The 21782-nt window shown below is 39.3% G+C and overlaps 1 protein-coding gene and 1 long non-coding RNA gene across 6 annotated transcripts in view; one reads left to right on the forward strand and one right to left on the reverse strand.

Annotated features, from left to right (window-relative positions):
• Positions 1-19709, forward strand: part of EPB41L4B (erythrocyte membrane protein band 4.1 like 4B) — a 207498-nt gene extending 187789 nt beyond the window's left edge. For all 5 annotated transcript variants that reach the window (XM_077784982.1, XM_077784967.1, XM_077784970.1 and 2 more), the window contains 3 exons: positions 9158-9226; positions 13091-13254; positions 14849-19709. In XM_077784982.1, coding sequence (XP_077641108.1) covers positions 9158-9226; positions 13091-13254; positions 14849-14918 — 303 coding nt within the window. In that variant the 3' untranslated portion in view covers positions 14919-19709. The remainder of the gene's footprint in view (positions 1-9157; positions 9227-13090; positions 13255-14848) is intronic.
• The window catches only part of LOC116183237 (uncharacterized), a 35035-nt gene continuing 19664 nt past the window's right edge, over positions 6412-21782 (reverse strand). Inside the window, exons 2-3 of the long non-coding RNA XR_004147810.2 lie at positions 10575-10645; positions 6412-6490 (exon numbers count right to left, since the gene is read on the reverse strand). This is a non-coding gene — a long non-coding RNA (uncharacterized LOC116183237). The remainder of the gene's footprint in view (positions 6491-10574; positions 10646-21782) is intronic.

The following is a 21782-nucleotide window of genomic DNA, read 5'->3' on the forward strand; positions in this document are numbered from 1 at the left end:
GAGAAGGGGTATTCTCTTCCAGTGGTCTTCGAAACATGCCTCACAGGAAGTTTTCAGGCCCAGTTTGGCTTGCCTGTGAGCTCCTGTTGGGATGGGCAGGAAATTTGTGTCTAGGGACCAGGATCTGTTTGTAGCATTTTATTCATAGTGTATTTCTTCCCTTGAAGAGGTGCCACAAACAGATCTCTGGGGAACAGACTGTTATTTTTTGGCCTCTGTCTCATTTCCATTTTACTTTCCTGCTCCCTGCAACATTATAATGTTATTTGGCTGCCTTCACAGATATGTCTTTAATAATGGATCCTCTCAATCCTTTGCTCAAAAAACAAAATATGGAGAAGCAGAACTCTGCTCAAATGAGAACAGCCTTCTGGCATTGAAACTGCTGTCATTCCTGGGCCAAGCAGAAGAGTTCTGTACTTGTGCTCTTGGTCCAAAGGAGGTATTTATTTCCTAATTAAGGATGGGCAAGAGTGAGTTATGTGCTAATAGCCCTAATTGATTTGTTTTATCCCTTGGCTAGGACTAATCTCTTTAGCCATGGGACAGACCTGAGTGCAGTGTCTCAGACTGGGAGACTGGCTTTTAGGGTAATATCCCACAGACACAGAGACATCTGATGTATTTCATGGCGCTGAATTGGCACAGTATTACAATGCAGGTGTTTGAATCTGTATATGCCTAATGAGCTCTTGTGTTTGAACACAACTAGATTTTACTTGCAGTCAAGACAGAAACTTTGTGTTTATTTAATGCTTGATGGCTGGCAATATGAATGATTCATAGTCAAGGGAATGAGGTTATGAGTAAATAGGTTTTTATTTATAACATTTATCACAAAACATTTACTAGATATGGGATTTAATTTATTTATGCATGTATCTTAAACCAAGCAACACATTGGTTTCTACTGTACTTTCTGCTATGGACTTTCAGTTTCTACTCCAGCTGGTCTTGTTGGTAGGATCAAATAATTCTGCATCCACTACATTTAAAGAAGCAATACTCTGCTTCCTTGATGCATGTTGGAAAACGTGACCTATTATGATGGGAAATTATTATTGTCTTATAGAAGCTTAATTCAGAGTAGATGTTTAGAGTAGTGAGACAGCTGCAGCACAGCACAGCAGTCAGCACTCTTATGTGTACTTGAGATCATAACTTGTGAGAGGTCACCAGAATTTGTAGGCACATGCACAGATTAAGACTGCGGTAGTACCTGGGACTGGTCACATGCTGAAGTTGAAAATACACTCAAGTGTTCTTCTGTATAGATTTATAAATAGTGCATCAGTTTGTAATTTTAACTTTTTCTGCAGCTCCACTGACTTTAATCTACCTGTGCTATTCTTTTCCTTTATAATAATGAACTGTATAAACTCCTGGGGATTTATCAGAGCTCAATAGCCCAGAAAAATAGGACAGAAAATTGGTGCAAAGTATTTCTTACTATCTTGACATTCAAGGAGACTGTGATGGGTTGAGTTTCTATATGCTAAAGGACTTTCAGCCAGCTTTTGCTCTTACACAAGTAGTGATTGATTACAATCGAGAGACAAACTATTTGTTTGTGTTGGACTAAGGTCAAGCAGTACACTATTTGTGCCAATGTGTCATAACTTTTCAAGAGAGGAATGTGATCCTGAGGGCTCTAGAAAAGGGCAGGTGTGTTACATGGTTACTAATCAGCCTTTGTGGGAATGTTCCTGGATTCAAAGTGTCCATGTTAATAAGTCTTGACTAACTAAGTTATTGGGTGATGAGCCATCAGTGTCTATACTTAGAAATAATCGTGTGTGGTGAGGGGTGAGTTTTTCCATCTGGTACAAAATGCAGTCTGTTTGCTGGCAGTGAAATTGGGAAGTATATGTCTTACCTGGGGCACTCTCAACCAGAAGGAATCACAATACTCATTTCGTCCTCTTCATGTTATCCACCTTTAGTGACTTTCTTCTGTGAAAACAGCCTCCATCGGCAGAGATGCTACTTGATTTTGTTGGCTAAGCACATGGTATAGCACCTGCCACTGGATCACCGTTGATTTTATTGGTAAAAGCCAAGGGATAAAAAAGGTAACTTTGCATTAGCTGTACCAGAAATGCAACTAATGTAGAACTACTGGAGAGCAACCATATACCATGGGTAATTACTGCTTTCTAGTTTTGCTTCTTTTCTCTGTTTTAAACAAAGACCAAGCAAATCTTTAGTCTGCATTTTAGCCAACCCACCAAGACTGTGACATCATTTTGCCTTGCCACATTTTCCTCAGGGGATGGTGACTGGGCTGACAGCCCATTCTGTGGTTATGTTCTGCTTAAGCTTGCTCACCTTCACAGCACCAACGAAAGTGTACTGAAAATCCTGAAGACTGTGAGAGCATGGACACTGTCTTTTTTGTCGAATTTGAATTGTTCTTATTCTGTATTCTTTTGAAGAATATCTTCTCAAAAATATTCACAAGGCAAAGTTATGTCTTAAAAATTATCCAGGACATGCATTTTCTTCCAATGTGCTGTAGAGATGCTGGACTGATTTAATAACACTATTACTGTCATCCCTCATGCTCTCCCAATACCTTTGAAATCCTGTAATTACAGTCCTTATAGTGCAAATCTAGAGTACTTGATCCCTAAAGATAGCATAAGAAAAATACTAGCACCAACCAAATTTGTAGGGCTGTCCTTGTAAATTGTTACAGAAGATGACATGAAGATTCAGGATTATATCCAGAGCATCTTAACTACTGTGATTTAGGTAGACCAGCTTGAAAACAGTGTATAGTTTATATTGCAGCCACAAACTACTATGCAGAAAGTATCTGTGAAATGCTATAACTGCAGCAAATCCAAGCTTTAACAGAGACAGAACCTTCTACATCTTTACTCCCATGAACTCCCTTGACAACAATTTGGGAGACAGAAGTCACTGGAGCACAGTCAAGGACCCACGTAGCCACCTCCTGACAATGCCTCTGTGTTAGGAAGCATTGCACAGTGTCCCTCTAAGAGGAAGGAAGATACCTGATGGATAGGAAAGTACAAGCAGCTGGTGAGACATCAAGAAGCAGTATATGCTGCCAGGTCATGTTCCAGGACAGGTGGCCTCAGCCTGCAGCAAGGTCCAAAGAAGGGCTGGTGTACATCAGTGAGCAGAGGAATGGCAAGTCCACCATTTGAGGGGGCCCTAAGAGAACTTGTCTCATCAAAGATAATGTGGAATGAACATGGAACTGTCAAAGTAGAGCTTTTTTCAGTTCACCAGAAGGAATTGAGCAGTACCTCTCATGAAGGAGACTCTGTACTGCAGTACAGCAGTCCTGTGGAAACTCACACCAAATCAGATGAGTCAAAGACTTGGATTCACTTATGTGGTCCTTAGGAATCAATGAATATCCTTGTATTCCTTGAACTCCAGACTCCCCTAGTTTTTTGCAAGATGAGTAAGGGAGACCCAAATACCAGATGGAGCTATGACGGAGACTTTCCAGTGTTGTCTCCTCAGAGAAAATGACAGGGCAGGGATGTTCTGAACATGTAGCTTCTTCCTCCCTGGCTTAGTGGCTTGTGCAGAAACCCATCTTCTTAAGAAACATCTCATTTGGTGCCTCAGGGTGTTTTCAACAGGACATTTCTGCAAAAGTGCTCTCTTTAATGAGTGTGAACAAAATCTGTCTGCTGACACCAACACCTGGATATCAATTCAAAAACTAGAAAAAATCTTGCATCCCATGAAAAGAACGTGTACTGTGATGCAACACATGTGGGATTTTCACCAAGTATGGTTCACAGGGCATTAAGTTCACACTTTTTCCAAGACTAATTAGTCAATAGTATTGCTGATTTATGTTTCTGCCCTGTTGCAAGTTTGCTGCACTGTTTTGGTCTGATTTTCACCTTGTGCTGGCAGTGATTGTGCCTACCTGTCATGCTGGTTATGTTGCCACACGAGAAGGACATGAACTGGAGTTGACATAATCTGAGTGTTTGATCCTTTGAGCCTGAAACTGCTCCCACCCAAAAGAATTTGTTTGTCCCTGTAGATATCGCATGGTAAAAAATACCAGAAACTCTTTGGGTTTTTACATTTTCTGCCTCAGTATTCATTTCAGCCTCTGAAATGATAGCAGACAAGGAGCTTTACTGAAAAATTGTGGACCCTGGAATCTTCACTCTGGTTTTGGAAACCAGGCCTAATGGTTAACTGGTATTTTTTAAGTTATGTCACGTGACAGGACAGGGGCATGCTAGTGCGATATCCTCCAGACATCTCAGCTGATGTCCTTTTCTAATTTGATGAGTAGAAACAAGTTTCTGTGCTGTATAGATATGAAGGTATTCAACTTACATTATGTATTTTGAAATAAAGCATAACAGAATACTCCTCTGGTTCTATGTGTACCCTAAGGGCCTTATTTATGACACTGCTTCAGGTGTTAGCAGCTCTGCCTCTTCTTGATGCAATGCATGGGAAGTATTTGGACTAAAGTCTGTCTTCCATCTGGTCAGTATATAAAGTGACAGTGCAAACCCACTGAGATCACATGTCCTCACCATAGTGGCACAAATGCCTCTGGTCAGGGTGCAGGGGATGGCAGTGAAGCAGTGTCAACAGCAGAAAATATTACTGGACCTTTGTGGAAGGATAACTGTACCAGGGCAGTGATATTCCAAAGGCAAGGGAACATATCCAAATTAAGCTCACTCCTCCTAAAAGTAGCACTTTTTTTGGCAAAGCAAGGAATATTTGTAATATTCCCTTCTGATAGAAATACCAAAATAGCTGATTTTATATCAATTAACTCAACAAAAGTTCTCTTTCTTTATCTCCTTCTACTTCCATTTGTTTATATGAGAAAGTTACATTTTTTTTCCTTCTAACTCATCTAAAAAGTGTTTCAGGAACATGCAATTGTATTTACTGAGATTTGAAATTTCATCCAGAAGAACTCTTTGCACAAATGCAAAGAAAATGAGAAGATTCCTGTCCTTTTGTCCTTTTTCTTCTTTCACTGTTCTTCATTCTCCCTTGCTATATAAATATCAAGGAAAATCAGCGCTGTTAATTATTTCTGGCTGTGTCAAAGAGTCCTCCAAGATATTGGAGGAATCCACTCCAATGGACAGCAGTAATGCAATAAGAATCTTTGAGTACTAGCAGAAAATTATCCACAGAGGAACAAATTGCTTTTTGTTTCCCCACAAAAATCAATGGGACTTTTATCTGACTGGTTTTCAGACTTTTCACCTTAAAGATTACTCAACCATTGTACTTCCCTTGAGACTATGCCAATACTTTTTTTTTTTTTTTTTAATGAGAGTCAACTGTTCTTTTAAGCTTAGTAAATTCTCAACTTGCCAAGGTAAATATTCTAGGCAAGGAGCTACTTGTCAGAGTAGTCCTGCTATGATAATGCACCCTGACCTTTCAAGCAAGGGGCATTTCAGGTTATGAAACAAGCCCTGAGCATGTAAGATGCTGCTGGAATGCCAGCCTTCACTCTCTTTTCATGCCATGTCCCTGCAACCTGACAGTGTCTCATGGGGCCTGCCTTAAAGGTTGTTTTATGCTGTGACTTTGGCTGCAAGACTGTTGTCACTCCTACAGAGAGAGCAAGTGTGCTTGAAATCAAGTTGTGTACTTAAAAGCCTGTCTGTGCTGTTAAGGAGGGCACAGCTCTAACATCTTTTTGCTCATGCTATTTCTGTAGCCTCTGTGACACCAGCTAGTCCCTTTTGCTCTTGTGGAAGAGCCTGACTGTACCATAAAATGCCCATCTGAGTAATGTGGGTGACTGCTGCTCCATCTGCCACGACAGGAATTGTGCCCAACTGTGGACTTTAAAGATGTTGCTTGTTTTGTTTCATACCAAAGCAGACAGCAAACCTCACTGTTGTCTATAGGCAATCCATGCACTGACAGCTACTGTGTTTTACTTCTCTGAGCAGCTAGAGATCAGCTTCATGAGATCAACCTGTCCATGGAACTGCCCACTTCCTCTTCCCTCTTCTTTTTCCCTTTGTGTGGGCCATCCCAGGTAAAAGCTGGCAGCTGCTGAGAGCCTCCAGATGCTGGAGGAACTGCAGATGCTGAAGGAACTTTGAAGTAGGTGGTAGAGTTGGCTCTGCCCTTCTTCTGTTCTCAGTTCCCAGGTGGCATCTTTCAACTGATGCTGCCATGACAAGGAGAAGAAAGCACCTTGGGAAAGTTAAGAGTCTGCTTCTTCCATGTGAGTTAGGAGATCTTTAAAGGTATGCTATGTCTTCCTCCTAGGACAGGGAGAGAGGCTTTGTGGGGAAGGCATAGCATTTAGATTCTGGTCAGGGAGTTGTTTTGCTTTCTGAGATACTCTGAGATTTTTGACTTTACACAATAAACTCAACTCCAATGCAAGGGTAAGGAAGAGACTCACCCGTGATGCTGCTTTCCTTGTGTGGTGGGGTGGGAATCACAGGCTTTTCTTCCCCCTTCCAGGTCCTGGCAACTGCTACTGCTGGCCATGGTGAACATTCAGGAAAGTTAGGTCAAAGTAGGTGAAGTATATTCCTGGCTGAAGAGACCTTTCAAATGTCTAAATCAAGTTTCACATAAACCAATTTTTAAAGTGATGTGTTCCACACTACTGTCTCCTCATCCTGCATATCCTCTTTCTGAACAATATTCTTGAATATATTTTTTTCTGCTATTGTATGGATTAGGATGTTATACCAACTTCCTGCTCAGAAGAGCCAAGGCATTAATAGATAAGAACTTCTTGCCAATGCTAAAGAGGCAACAACAGTGTTGTCTCTGCCTTGCCTATGGAAACTGGCAACAATAATTTAATCAAGGCCTGATCCAAACCAATAAACTCTGTTGTACCTTTCAAGTAACAGCAGCCTGTTCTCAGAGGCAAAAAATATGGAGGGAAGAATAAATACTAAAAGCAAAGTGGGATGATTTGTTTGTCACTCTTAAATTGAACATTGAACACAGGTATGGGTTTTTTCCCCCTTTGCTCCCTAATTTCTCTTTCCACTTTGTTTAAAAGGACAGAATTTGAGGGGTTTATAATCCAGGGATCTTTTCATTTGTCAACATCGTCCTATTCTCAAGATTAAAACAGGACAACACACTCAGAGAGGGACTCACACTGATAACTAAACCAGATTAACCATTTCTTGCCCTGTTTTGATACATAGGTAGGCCTCATGCACATCCACAGATTGAAGTGCTGGTTTTGCAAGAGGGTATTCTGCATGGCTGTGGGTCACAGCATGTGATCAGGCTGACTCCTCTTATGTGCCTCTGCTCCCAAATCTCAGTGGACGCTCCAGTATTCTGCATAATTTTTCTTTCCTGTGTTCAGTAACTGCTTCATTTCCTTAATGAGACTAACCAGCAATATTGGAAAGATTTTAGCTGTGGGTTATCAAACTCATATGGCACATGAGCAACCAACTTCCCATCCCTGTTTGTCTTTGGCTCAAAGATTTTATTTGTAACTGAGTACACTTGTACTTTGTACTGTAACGTCATATTGTAAACCCTTCATAACCTGAGAATGTCAGCCTGGGATCATGGGTATTTGATATCTCTCAAAAGAGTGAGATATGCTACAGCTGTCCAGATTTGGCTCTGGGTATAATGTAAAAAACCAAATTTGTGAGGAGTTATTTTGTCAGTCTAATGAGTTAGGTTCGATCACCAATACAGCAGACACAGCTACACTTTGCTAGTAAACATGAATATAGGATTGTAAAAGGACTGTAAGACTTCTTTAATAAATTTGCATGGAAAATTGCGATTTGAAATAATTTCTCCTTTGCAGAGTTGTTAGCTAATTTATGCCTGTGTAATTGATTTACAAACACCTTTACTCTGTTAAAAAGGCATTTATATGCTTGGCAGTATCTTTGCTATCCATACTCCTCATGTGTAAGAAGCCTGACAATTAATGCTAAGCTTATTTCCATATGTTTGCAGAAGCAAGCCCACAGATAGTTGTTAATTTCCCTTGGTACCCTTACAAGCCAATATGTTTCTGCTATTTTATTTGCAAAATAAACACTGTACATTTACTTAATTACATTTGATGTCATAATTCCAGGTTTTTCTTTGGCCTACAGGGGCTCGGGGCCCTCAAGGCAGCTTTCCTCATTATTAGACAACAGTTGTATAGCTGTAGTTAGTAAATTGTGATTGAAGACATGCATAACAAAACAATTAACAGCAGTTCCTATAATAAATTGAAAAACACACCTTTACAGTGAAAAATATAATTTTCCAAAGGGAAAGCATGAAGTGCAGTTCAAAATTCAAATGTTTATTTGCTATTTTGTCCTCTGTGAATGAATGAATAATAATGTCTGCATTCTAAAAAGGAAAATGAGAAACAGCATTCACAATGAAGTGGGAGAGAGATTGTTGCTACTTTTAATGTCTTTTTAATTTCAGCTAATGTTTAAAACTACTTTAAGGGCAGAAGTGACTTCCAGCAGGGTCTAGTCACACCAGTGACTATATCCTCATGAACCAAGCTCTCTTGGCAGATGGATATGTTGGTCTCTCTCCTCTTTCTTTCCATGCACTTTTCAAAAAATCTCCAAGGGTCATCCTTTTTCCACAGCCCTCTACTCAACACAGGGCATCCTAGTTGCCTGAAACAAACAGTTGTCCCCATGGTTTTTTAATGTATGATTTTCTTTTGATCCCACCTTGTGTGATTGTTTTTCTTCTGTAGCAACTGTGTAAGTGAAAATTTGGAAGTCTAAAAATATTTAAAGCACAAGTTCCTTAGCTATAGTTCCTGTACAGCAAAATTTGCTACTGCACTTCATACTGCATATCTTAAAATGTAGTAGTGGCTGAAAAAAATCACATAATAATTCTGGTGACAGAATTGGAAGATATATTGTGTGCAACCAGCTTTGTATTTGCTCAACATATTTAATTACATGGTAAAATTAATTTATCAAGTTTTCATATTTATGCTTTGACTATTCATCATCAGGTTTCTGTGTGCATTTTTGGAAGGGTCTTTTTTGGGTCTGGTCCAAGCACTGCTGAACTGCTCTGATTTGTTGGATATGTCACTGTAGTTGCAATGCTTTGCTGCTTTTTTTTTCTTTTGCATTTTTATGCTCTGAAAGTAACATCTTTTTCTTTATCTTTTTTAAAGATAAAGACATTCCCTGCTGATACATCTAATCCTTTTTTCGATCCCTTTACAACAGTACCACAGTTTTCTGTAAGTAGAACATGCAAATAAAAAACTGTGTTTTTAACACAATTCCAACTGATTTTTTTAAGTGTCAGAAATCTATGCACTAAGCAGTCCTCAAAAAATTAAAAATATAAATTCTAAGTTGAAATTAAGAATATGAAGCAATTTAATATTCCTATTATACAAAATGTTGTCTGCATTCAGACATTGCTGCTTACTAGACAGAGGACTAAAAGTTAAAGGACAAGGTTCACCACTAATGAAGTCAGTCCCAAAATGTTGTTCATTTCAGGACTGTAGAGGACACTGGTGAAGCTCCATAACATATTTACAGGGAGCATTAAGGGAATGGGAAGATTTAGTCCTCTGTCCAGCAATTGCATGGCCTCCTGCCTGAAACCGCCTGCTGTGCCATCACAAAGCGGGCCCTGATTTTCATTGAATGTACAGCTGAACTTTAAAGAATTATAGTTAGTGTGTGAATGACTACAATGGTATCCTTGTACAAACTCTCATGTTTACCCAAGAACTTTAATCCAATATTGAACTTCATTGTTAAATTTTCACAGAAGACATGACTTAGGGATTTTGATGAGGTAAACTACGTGCAAACCGAAAACAATTATCTGACAATTTAAAAAGTAAGTATGATAGAAATCTTGCTTTGGTGGCAGAGGCATTATCTAATAAGTATGATTAAAAAAGTATGACAAAATTAATTACTCTTTAAGAAACACTCTGCTTATAAACTCCATGTAAAATTACTTGTAATTTTAAAGTTACATTTGCAAAATTAAGCATTTCAGGCTTTGACCTTAAATTTTACTGGTTGCAGCAATCTATATCTGGCATATAATCCAAGATAAGTAACTCAATTCACTGTTGGGTCATGTGAAGGTTCTGTCTGTATTTAATGATTTAAAGAAAGAGGCTTTTCTTTCACAATAAACCTGATCATGTGATTTTATGTAAATATGTTTTTTCTCCAAATAAGTACTTTAAAGCCAGAGTTAGTTAGCCTTCCCAAGTTGTGTAAGTGCCACAGTTGAGCTCTAATTAAATGCATTTGAAATTACACAGGAATGTCACATCAATGTTTCATTATGTCAGCCAAGTCCAGACCATAAGATTGTGATATAAACTCACCCAAAGTTACAGTGCTTCTGTTTTTCACAGTACTCCTTTATCTAAGCAAAATAATGCACCCCCAAAATTGCTTTCCCACTAATTAGTATTGCTTGTTAGACATTATTTTTTTGTCCCTGACAGTTAGGATGAAAGCAAAATTTAGGAGGGCTATATAACATATATTTTCATTATATGGGGTGTCAGAACTCTTAAATACAAACAGAAGGTATACCAATATACTTACCCACAGAAATTTCCATATTGCAGAAAATGGCTATTTCATGGCAAATTCAAATGTTGATTTTTTGTTGTGTTCTGTCCAGAGAAAATAAGTAGAGCAAAATTAAGACTAATTTTTCTGAAATCCCATCTTCTTCCTATAGATTTCCATTTCCCTGGACAAGGTGGAGAGAAAAACTGAGATCACAAATATTTAAAATACCATTGCAATAAAAACTGAATTATGTATGATCCACCATATGATCCTGTACATTCCTTTTAGTGAGTTATGTACAAATATCTGCAGTGAGCAAGCAGCTACCCATGGGACTGCACAAAGATGGGAAAACAATTAGGAGACTTAGGTAGCTTTGGTCTTGTGTTTCCCAGCCCTCTGTCCCAGCCCAAAGGGAGGCGTCTCCCCACAGCAGCATTTTAGATCATCCTGGTGCAGTGCTGAGGGCTTGAAGAGAGCCACAGGCAGGAGCTGTAAGGGAAGGGTAGCTAGGAGTTGCAGGCAGATCTAACTCTGAATGCTGTCCAGTCACATGCAGACCCAGATGGTATTGTTTGGTTTTGGTTTTTTTTTTTTTTCCTTTTTCCTTTTTTTAAATTATTTTTTATTATTTTCCTTTTTTTTTTATTTCCTTTTTCCTGTCCTTTCCTTCCCCTTACCCTTCACTTCCCCCTCCCTCCTCCCCAACTTGGAAGAAAACATTGGAATGTTATTAAGCAGGAAAAGGATTATGAATAGTGATGTTTAGAAGGCTTTACCTTTCATGTACAGTTTCAGATTTGGTGGTGTATATGCAGTTGTGTTGATTTGATCAGATGAGAAATTAGATGACTTGGTTACCTGTAATGTTTATATATAAGCTTCAACTCAGAAACTCTGAATTTCAGAGATTTCCATAATAAAATGGCAGACATGATGGTCATAGTCTCAGACATGTTAGCCACATAGATTTAAATTAATGAAATTATATCTGTTTAGACCAGTTAAATATTTGGCTTAAGTGTACTGTGCAATCAGACATATATCTAAAAAGATGCTTTGGATATCTACTGTAAAATAATCACCCAGAGCAAACACACTATGGGACTCAAGGCAATTCTTCAGCAAGTGTAGTTTGTCATCACTGCTGATTCCAGTGAGGCTGGGAGAATGTGCATCACTTCAGAGTGGTGTCTTTTTCTCATGCCACAGCGTAAGATCTGGCAGTCCTTGGAGCACAGGGACACCAAATTTCATACCCCTGCAGTTTGTAAGGTTGAGTTTTAAAATTTGAATTACAGATAATTTGAATAGGTCCTATTAGCCATTAATTACACAGAGGATAGTTTCTTTAGTTGATTTTATGTCTTTCCATTTTACTATTTTTGTGAAATTAATGGAATTCCTTTTGCTTCAGAGGTTATTTTGGATCATTAGAGAGGTGTTTAAACATGTTAAAAAGTGACAACAAGCAAGCAAACCTAACACAGCCTAGGAAAGCCTGGGATCAAATAGTTTTCCCACTGTTTAAACTAAGTTTGTGAATCACTTGCAGAGGGTTGCAGAATTTGAGAAATAATTAGACCAAAAAAAAAATATTTCTCTTGAAATAGCTGCTTTCTTATGATGGTCACTTTTCCTCCTCCCTGCCTTAGACTCTGAACCAGGTTCAGAAGAAATATTCACCAAGGAAGAAAGGTAGGATATAGATACCAGTAGGAGCATGTTTTAATGATCCTGACACACTGACAATTGCAGTTGCTCTGTATTCTTCCCAGGTCAGGGTCAGACATGCACCACAGGCACTAGCTGCTGTGGTTTGGCATAAAAAATAGCCCAAGCCAAAAAGCAAAACAGGGCTGTTTGATTTTCAGGGATCCTCCCCCTCTGGTTGTAAAAATAGCCCTGTCTTTGATATAATATTGTTGCGCTGAAATATCTCACCTAGAAGACAGGAGATGGTTGCTTGCTGTTTGTCTTAAATCTGCACTTCCAATATTGCTTTAACATTGCCTTTCACTGGATACTGAAAGAATATTTCTCTTGAGGCATGTTTCAGTTAGCAAAAATGGGAAAGAGATGGAGATTTTGAAACTAGGAATCCCAGATTCCTAGCTGTTAACAAAACAGAGTAGTTAGAGGACCTACTAGCAAATTGTATAAGATTCCTGAAGAACATTCCAGAAATCTCATGTTGTCAACATTCTGCATAATTTTTAGGGAAAATACAATAATGATAAGTGTCACTCTCTAAACTGATAATGTTTTTTACTTGAGTGCTGCCAGTCCCATACGTGTCCTCTCACTCAGCGCATGTTGCAATCAGGCTGGTCCCTCAGGCATCAAAAGAGGTGGCTGTGGAGCCTCTGCAGAGGCTGCACTGAGAGATTTTAGCCACAGCCTCCAATTTGTTCTCATTCTTAGTTGCTGTTACTGTGTGCTTGGCAATGAATTGGATAGTGAAGGATGGTGAGACCAGTAGAAGCTAATCTATAGTTTTTTCTTTCTCTGTGTGTGTATACATGTTTTTTTTGTTGTTGTTGTAGGCAGAATTTGGAGACAGCAAATTACAATGCTGTGGGGTGCAGTCATCTCCTAAGATTACGCTGGTGTCTCCATCACCTGTGCTGAGGTCTCTGGCAGAGACTATACCTACTCCAACAGTCCAGACAGTATATACGTCGCATAAGCCCATTTCGCTGGCAGACAGGTACTGTGCAGTTCTTTCACAGAAATACTATGATGTTTTCTGCATTAAAGGAATCAGCTTGATTTCCCTTTTTCTGTCATAATTGCCATAAAGTGTCATTTTCTCTTCTATTAAAAGATTTTTGCTTGACTACTTCAGAGTAGGTAGATTATGTAAAGAAATATCTGTAACTGATACTTTCATGCTCTGAGATAAAGAAAAGCCTGTCTTAATTAACTGCTGCAGCCAGCAGTGTACCATTTCTGTGACCAATGGCCTGGAGACAAAAAGGTTGTGCAGATTTTCCTCAAGCAAGTCATTTTGTCTGAACCACAGAAGTTTTGTTTTAATAACTGCTGTTGCAATTTTTTTTTGAGATTAGATGTTCATGGGTGAAACCTGAGTTTGAGAAATGTCTGTTACTTTAAATGAAAAACAGGCATTGGTTTTCTTTCTTGTTCCCCTTTCTCCTTTTCTTTCTCTTTTAGTTGTGTCAAACTACAGTGGTCTTGTAATTTCTCAGAGAATCAACAAGCTATACCACCTTTATACAGACAGATTCTTTTTGGTTTTCTATTCTTTCATCCTACTGGTTTTGCATGCTGGCTTCTTATTATATAATTTCATCAAAGCTGAAATTCCCAAGCTGATAATTTACTGAATCTAAATGTAACGATGAATATAGTCACTACTTCTGGAGCACAAATAGTTCAAGGCTTGTGAAGAAAAAAGTATTTCTTTGATATAATGATGAATGAATCTTTTATGCTTTTGGATTCACAGTCGATTCTCATTTTTGGTTGTTAATTATTTCTTGCAGCTGGTTAATTGCACCTGCACACTTATTCAACATTGCTTACTCATCTAAAAAAATTATCATTTCAGTGAAAAAGTAATTCTGAAGCTGTAGTGCTGAACTCAGCTTCTATAAGATGTCTCGTGCCCAAGTGGGTAATTCTACCCGTGTTTGTACATGAATGGTCTGTAACATTTCTGCAATGCCATTTAAATCTCCAATCTATGTTACAATAGTGTGAGATACATAACTTTCAGAACAGCATGGTAAACAGTATCAGAAATGGAGTCACTAAACCAGGGCATGTTCAGGGTTACAAATCCTCTGCGCTCCGAAGTGAATTGGTGAGAGCAAGGACCTCAGGCTCTCCTTATGGCATCCTGATATGTGCAGGACTGCGGTAAATTCAGCATACCTATGTATCTATGTATATAGATATCCCTCAATATCAGATCACACCAAGGAGCAGAAGGCTGTAACAGCAGTCTGTCATAATGGCATTTGCTGTAGCTGCTCCATTTTTAGAATCCTTGTCCAGCTTCCTTTGAAATCAGTAGCCTTTAATAGGGGTTAGATGAAATTATAAACTCTTTTGCCATATAGATCTTTTTATATGCTTCTTATTGCCTCTGTTTGCTCATCAGAAATATCAAGCGATACTTGTTTTTGAATCAGCCATCAGTTATCAGCTTTTTCAATGAATTGACTCTGACCCTTTTTTCCCCTCCTCTAGTATTTTGAAAATGTTAATTATTTTAAATTGAAATCTGAGACTTATTGTTGTTCCCATAATTGGCTGTTTGTGCATTAATTACACAGTGCTGAGACTCTGAGGCGTGAACTTGAGAGAGAGAAAATGATGAAAAGACTCTTGATGACAGAATTATGAAATTCGCACTTCCGTCAGATGGAGAATGGATTGGGGCCTTTCATGTGCCTTCTGTCTGTTTACATTCCTCTGCTTCTGTGTACTCAACATAATGCATCAGGAAAATGTGTGATATTCCTGGCTCGCCTGGATTCACCACGGTTGGTTAAAATTACGTCTTGGCTAGACTTTAACTTGAAGGAGTTCCTTTATTCATTTGCTGCTGGGAAATAAACCTTCAATCCTTTCTCTCTCCTGAGATTTTATACTATTAACACAATTAATTTCTGGTTTGGTTTTGGTAAATCTAGGGCAAAGAGGATCAGCAAGGAGCATACTGATTTCTATTGGGAAACACTGTTCTGTACATATGTTAATAAGTGCACAGAAATTAATGTTATGCAGAATATTTTGATAGTAACATAGAAAATATGTCATTTTGTACAACTGAAAATTGCAATGAGCTACTGCTATTTGTTAAGAGAACCATTTTTAAAGCAGAAGAATGATTATTACATCCTAACCCCAGGACTGTTAGTCTCCACAGATTAAATGGCTGTCTTATTATTAAATTCCTAACCTTAACCTTCCCTCACAGATATAAATAGCTGCAAGTGGAGGACACATCCCACCATACAGATATACACACCCAATACTCCCTATAGTTTATCACCTTGACCTAAACCTTCAACAAAATCTTACCGTATTTCCATTAATGGGTAAAAAAGATCCATTGTTTAAAGTAATTTGCTACTGACTTTCTAGCTTGATACTGACTTTTTTAAAGCAAGTAAGGAGCTTTACCTTCTCCAGTTTGCCTAGGCTTTAAGGCTAGCCCATGCTTAGACGTCTTCTGCCCCCACACTGAAGGTTGCAGAGCCTCAGTGGTGTGGACATAGCTCACATAAGGAGAATTTTTTCCTTCCTGGGTAAAAAACCACCTTCCTTACTGACATTAATTGACTGGTCCCCTCCAAGAACAAGAACAACGATCGTTTAAGGAGTAGCTGTTCCTATACCCATATTTTTAACTCTACTAACCAGCATATATGTCCCAGCAAACCTGTGGAGGGCTATACACTCCATTCACCTCCAACACCGAAGCAGCCTCTACATCCAGTGGAGCTATCTCAGGCATGAAGTGGGGTGGGTAGTCCAACACTAGCAGAGCCACAGCTGCAGGGAGGGAATTAATGGTATACAGGTAAAGCTACCAACTATCTCCTAGGGAAAAAAAAGGTCTCTTTCCCCGTGTTCAGTAGTGCAGGGTCATCTAGAAAACTAACAATATCTGACTGTCAGCTACAAGGTATTCTTTCAACAGGAAAGCTTTTGTGCATTTTGTATGGCTGAAGATGTATATTTTTCTGTTTCTCTGTACTCTATGTTCTCTTATTTGTATTAAGATAAAATATTGCCCTTCATTTGGCACTGATTATGATGGCTTTATCTCAGCTTAAGCAGTTTGTTCATGTGGAGGCTGGGAAGTGATTGCTGTGAGACTGGGTTTCCTTCAGAGTTAGCTTCTGCTGTTTTTCTAAAATGAGAGTTCTGGAGAACTTCGTAAGACTGTGGATTGCAGTGTGAAGGTATAAAATTACTTGTCTATTTTATATTTGCTGGGACAAAAAAAAAAAAAAAAAAAAAAAAAAAAAAGCATTAGGCTTCCCATTTAAATCTACCAAACACAACACTTTCTGATTGTCATAAACTGGGTCAAAATACATGGCACAACTGTTAGGTAGAAAATCACATTACAAAATTCAATCAAGTGGCTCAACATGAGCAGTGTGCACAAGGAGCCACAAAACCACATCTGCACTGTAGATGTAAGAGCATTCCATTGACTTTTCTGGGTAATCAGGTATGACTTGTATGCTGTCCACCTGCTAGTTGCAGTGCCAGGACACTTCTGTTCCTTTTGTTTTAATGCTCCACTCCATCAATCCAGGGTTCTTAAAAATTGATTAGAAAGATTAAATCCCTGTGAGGAAATTGGAAAGGAGGGGAAAATGCACAGACACAAAAGTTACAAAAGTAATTTCCTATTACTCTTTTCTCCCCACTTCCCAGAAGGTATTGATGAGGGAGAAGCAGCAGCACACTTTGCCTTTGTACAAGTGAGTGTGAGTGTTTTGAAGAACAAATAAAAGAAAAATTTAACTAGAAATGCTGGCTTGGGAGAGGAAAATGAAGTAAGGTTGAGAATAGCAAAGTGCTGACTAGCTCAATCTGGTTTTCTGCCTGTTATGTTGTGTTTGAACTGGCAACAGTTGTGTTTGAACTGGCAACAGTTTCACAAAGTTATTGTCAAGGAAAACCCAGGAAAAAAACCCCAACCAAACAAACAGAAAAAATCTGAATGCACCTTTCAGTCATACTGATTGCGAGGGAGCGGACTTTAGGAACCCCACAATATGCCTTCAGGTTTGGGGGAAAAACAGATCCATGTTAGGACTGTTTGGTCTCTTAAAGCAAAAGCCTTTAGCAAAACTGAATGCCTGAGTCAGACTAGCCTACAAGATGTTCTGGCTCATAAACAGTCTATTAGTTTATTGTTTTTAATGCATCATTTTTCTTCCATTGTATAAAATTTCTTCAGCTGAAATAGTCAGAACTGGAAAACCAGTAATGTGAACCAAGGTTACCTTACATGCCCAACGTTTTATAGCTGAGGCATGCTCTGGGATAGCTGAAGAAGGGCAGAGATTCCTCCTTCATTGGTTCCCACCAGAAGAAGAGGGAAAGGCTCATGTGGCTGCTCAGATTTTGTGGGACATTTTCTACAGAACAACTCCAAGTATGTTGCCTTGTCGTGTTTTAGTGTCTTATCCACTGGCTGCCACTGTTTCCTATTCTGCAGTCTAATGGAACTTTACTAAAACTGTTTTACTGATATCAAACTAAACTTATAACTGTGGAATGTCATCATCTTGTTCTTTCTTACTATGTACCTTCTTCAGCCATGCTTGAGCATCTCAGTTTTCACATCCTCTGAAGAAACACTTCTGCCTCACCTCTGGTTGGGAATTACAGTGTTAGGACACCTGTTACCCAAAACTGCTGTGAACAAGACAATGGCAACATGAACATATTGCAGAGGGGCAGATAGTGCAGATTTTCCCCTACAATTAAACTTTACAGGTGTTAAAGGATACTCTGCCTGAAGGTATGTCTATATATTAGTGCAGAAGTATCTGAGCTAGCTTTAAGCTTGCATATGTAGTTGTGGCAGCATGAAGCCCAGCACAGGCTATCATTATCATGTACATCGACATGTGTAAAGATAACGCATTTGAACAGCAGCCTTCTGAAGCATGGTCTCCAGAACTGGTGACAGTAAAGGGTGGCTGAAAGGATTTTGTCGCTTCAGCTCTCCTGAGAAAGGGTTCATCTCATCCAATATTAAAATGCCCAGCTCTCACCTGATGAGCGATCAAAGGAACTGTCTTCCGGAGGTGCCTCTGACCTAAGTGTCTACCTTTATAATGATTAAAGTTAAGTGAGATGAATCCTGCTTTCCATCCCTCTGGCTAGGTTTACATTGCAAACCCTTGCTGACTCATCATCCAGGGCTCAGCTTCGAGGTACAATTTGTGGTCAGCCAAGCTCTGCCAGTGAAAGCCTTGAGAATTAGGCGTAAATAAACTGCCAGATATATCCTTTTGTCAGAACAGCTTTTATCCCTTGTGGGGGAACAGAGAGCTGGGATAACAACTTACAGTGACATAAGTGCAGAGGCTTTGCTATAGTCCTGCTCCAACTGGGAGTACCTGGTTGATGAAATCTCCTGCTATAGCCACGCTGACAAAGCTAATCAGGGGTGGCCCCAGCTTTTCACAGTGCCCCCAGTGATGCTCTGGCCCCGTCAGCAGATCTCAGCTTTTCAGCCTGAAGTCTCTAAGCAGTGGAATGCAATGTTGTCATGTTTGGGTGATTCCAGCAAAATTTATTGGCCATTTAAATAGCTATGCAAGGAGTTAAATATTTTCTCATTTTGCAGTCTCTTACGGAAGCCAACAAATTGTGCTTTGTTTTTGTGTGGCTCAGCTGTTTCCACTATTTTGTTTTAAAAGTAATAACTGAGTTTTCTTTAGAAATGTTGGTTGAGATTCGACACCTCTCTCAGATCCAATTGTGTGGGTACACTTTTCATGTTTCATAGACCCTGGAAGTGCAAAATTTGAAAATTAACTCCTCCAAAGTTTCAGTTCATGGCTTCACTCTCTTGCAACAGGATGCCTTTGTGCCCATTTGAAACAGAGCTAGCAATGCAGTGACATGTTTAATTGGAGGCAGCATCATGTTTTGTTTGAACTGTTTACAAATAGCCTTTGCTTTTATTTATTTTTTTTTCTGAACACATTTCTGGTTCATTTGCTACAAAAAACTACTTGTAATTATGCAATGGAATTTTTTTTCCTTTTCTTTTTTTTTTTTTAATGTCCTAATGTTCAAGGAGTTTGCAATAAATATACTGAGACTGATCTGTAATTGCATGTAAGATTAGCCTCACAACTGTGTTTTGTAAAGTTAAGTGCCGTAAAAGAAGCTATAGATGATATGGAGAAGGAGGGAAGATATAGAGTAAGTGGAGGAGAAGGCTTCTTTGGCAGCTGCAGCATTGAGTGGTGGGTAGCAGCTTTAAAGCAAGACTGCTCACACCATTTTGTTTCACCTGAGTAGCAGCATGTATCATCAGACAGTGTATGATGGCATTTTGTTGAAAACATGCCTAAAGAGAAACTTTTACGGCTCCGCTGTTTACCTGTTCCTGTATTCATGCCTGCAATAAAAGAGATGAAAAATAAATTACAGAGTCTGAGCAATTTGTAGTCAAAGCAGTCAAACCCAGGAGGCAAGGGGCAACATGCCAATTAAAGGAAACATCTGCTTGCTAGGAAACTGTATCCACTATCATATAAAAAATTATAATGCAAAGAAAAAATTGAGATATAATTTCTTCATAAAGCCCAGAGGGTTTTCTCCAGCTTAAAATTATAGTCTACTGTTGTGGTGTGCCAATCGTCTGCAGGGTCATTAGGTGGGGCACACTTTGCTGAATACCAGAGCCAGAAAAACACTGGCAGGATTAAGGTAGACAAACACAAAGCTTGGCAGTTTTTTGGGCTTTCGTTTAGGGCTCAAAAGGCAGCAAAAAGTATTACTAGCATGGAAGGGGTGGGGAGGAATACTCTACACAGGGCTGAGAGACACCAGGTTGTTAAACTGCTCCATAGAGGAAAAATTTAAAACATACCCACCAAAAAACCCAGAACAAACTAAGCCTGTTCACTGTAATTTTTTTCAAACACAATTAAAACATTTCACTCAGATTTTTGCCCTTGATTTTGCCTTTCTTTCAATATCTAAATGAGAAGTTGCTTCAGAATAAAACATTTTCCTTTCCTTCTAAGATCTCTAAATCTCTGATTTAGAGGACATTTTGACATTAACTTTCCCAGTGCACTTGGGAAATGATATTGCAGCAATGTTCACCCCATTTTCTGAGGTTGCCAAAACTCTGTATTCAGAAGGAATCTGATCCCTACCATATTTCTCCATCTGGATCTTCTTCTATTTTTATTCTCTGTGTGGGGAAATCAGAGGAGCAACAGCTCAGCGTTCTTCCAACTCTGCTCAATTTATACCAAGAACATTGATTATCCAGACAGCAAACCTTGTTAATTAATTCTCCTTCATAAAGATCTTTGCTAAAGAACAGTGTTCTGAGGTGCAGTGGAATGAAAAGCTGTGCACTAAAAGGTCGGCAAATACTCTTGTGGAATTTGGCTGTAATGGAGAAGCGTGGGGACTTCAGATGTAAATCTGAACAATCTTTTGGTTAATTATCAAATGACTGATCTGTGAGACTGAGTGTGAAGTCATTGAGATTAATTCTCTATCTCTGGGGACATGCTTTCTCAAGCAGAAAACAGACTTTGCATACAGGCACTGTTGAGTTGGGGCAGGGGCACAGTGAGGCAATGGTTTCAGTCTGTGGTGCAAAAATCCTGTGGCAGCAAGGGGGTAGGAAGGCACCCATCAGGGTGCAGACACAGGCAAGGTGAGGGAACCCCAGGCCTCAAGAAAGACAAAGGCCATGTCTTTGCCAAGTACAGTGAAGCCTTTGGGCTGGTCAGTGCTGGGCCCCATGCCCAAGTACTACTTGACCTGAAGGGCAGCCCTGCAGCAAACCCTGAGTCATGTTTGTTGTGGCCAGATGTGCGGGAGGATACACCAGGGAATGAGGGAAATAAAAGACCAACTGTTGCCCTTTCCCAGCCATCCCAAGACAGGTTCATGGGAGCATCCCAGCTTCTGGTGTCAGATGAGGAGAGCAGGCTTGCCCTTTTTGCGAGAAGCTGGAAATAAGAGCAGTTTGGCTGTGGCATCAGATGTTTTTGACAACCCTGACCATTACAACTACATATTATGTGCTGCCAGGAGCATATTGGGCCTGTGAGATATCTCCTCACCAGTCTTTAGGGTCTGTGATGGTCAGGAGAATAGGGGGAAACAGCAACAAGAAGAAACAACAGCAAGAACAGCAAAAACCCACACTGTCACCTTTGGGCAGCCTGATGGCAAACTACTACCTAAAACATTATTTGCCTTTTTACTTTATTCTAAAATTACAAATATAAAATTGCCTCATTACATAAGCAATATGCAATTAATACTAATTATATTGGTTTTTAATGAGTATTTCTACAGTGTGTGTATTTGCTATATAATGCCAGGGAGTGCTCAGCTGTGTCATCAGAGTGGCATAAAAGCCACATGGATCTTTATTGTTTCATGCAGTGATTATTTAGTTATTCAATCAGGGAACAAGTTAACCCTCTTGCATTGTTTTTCCTCTGCCTTTTATTATCAAACTCA

Source organism: Lonchura striata, chromosome 1 (assembly GCF_046129695.1).
Source record: "Lonchura striata isolate bLonStr1 chromosome 1, bLonStr1.mat, whole genome shotgun sequence".
Lineage (NCBI taxonomy): Eukaryota > Metazoa > Chordata > Aves > Passeriformes > Estrildidae > Lonchura > Lonchura striata.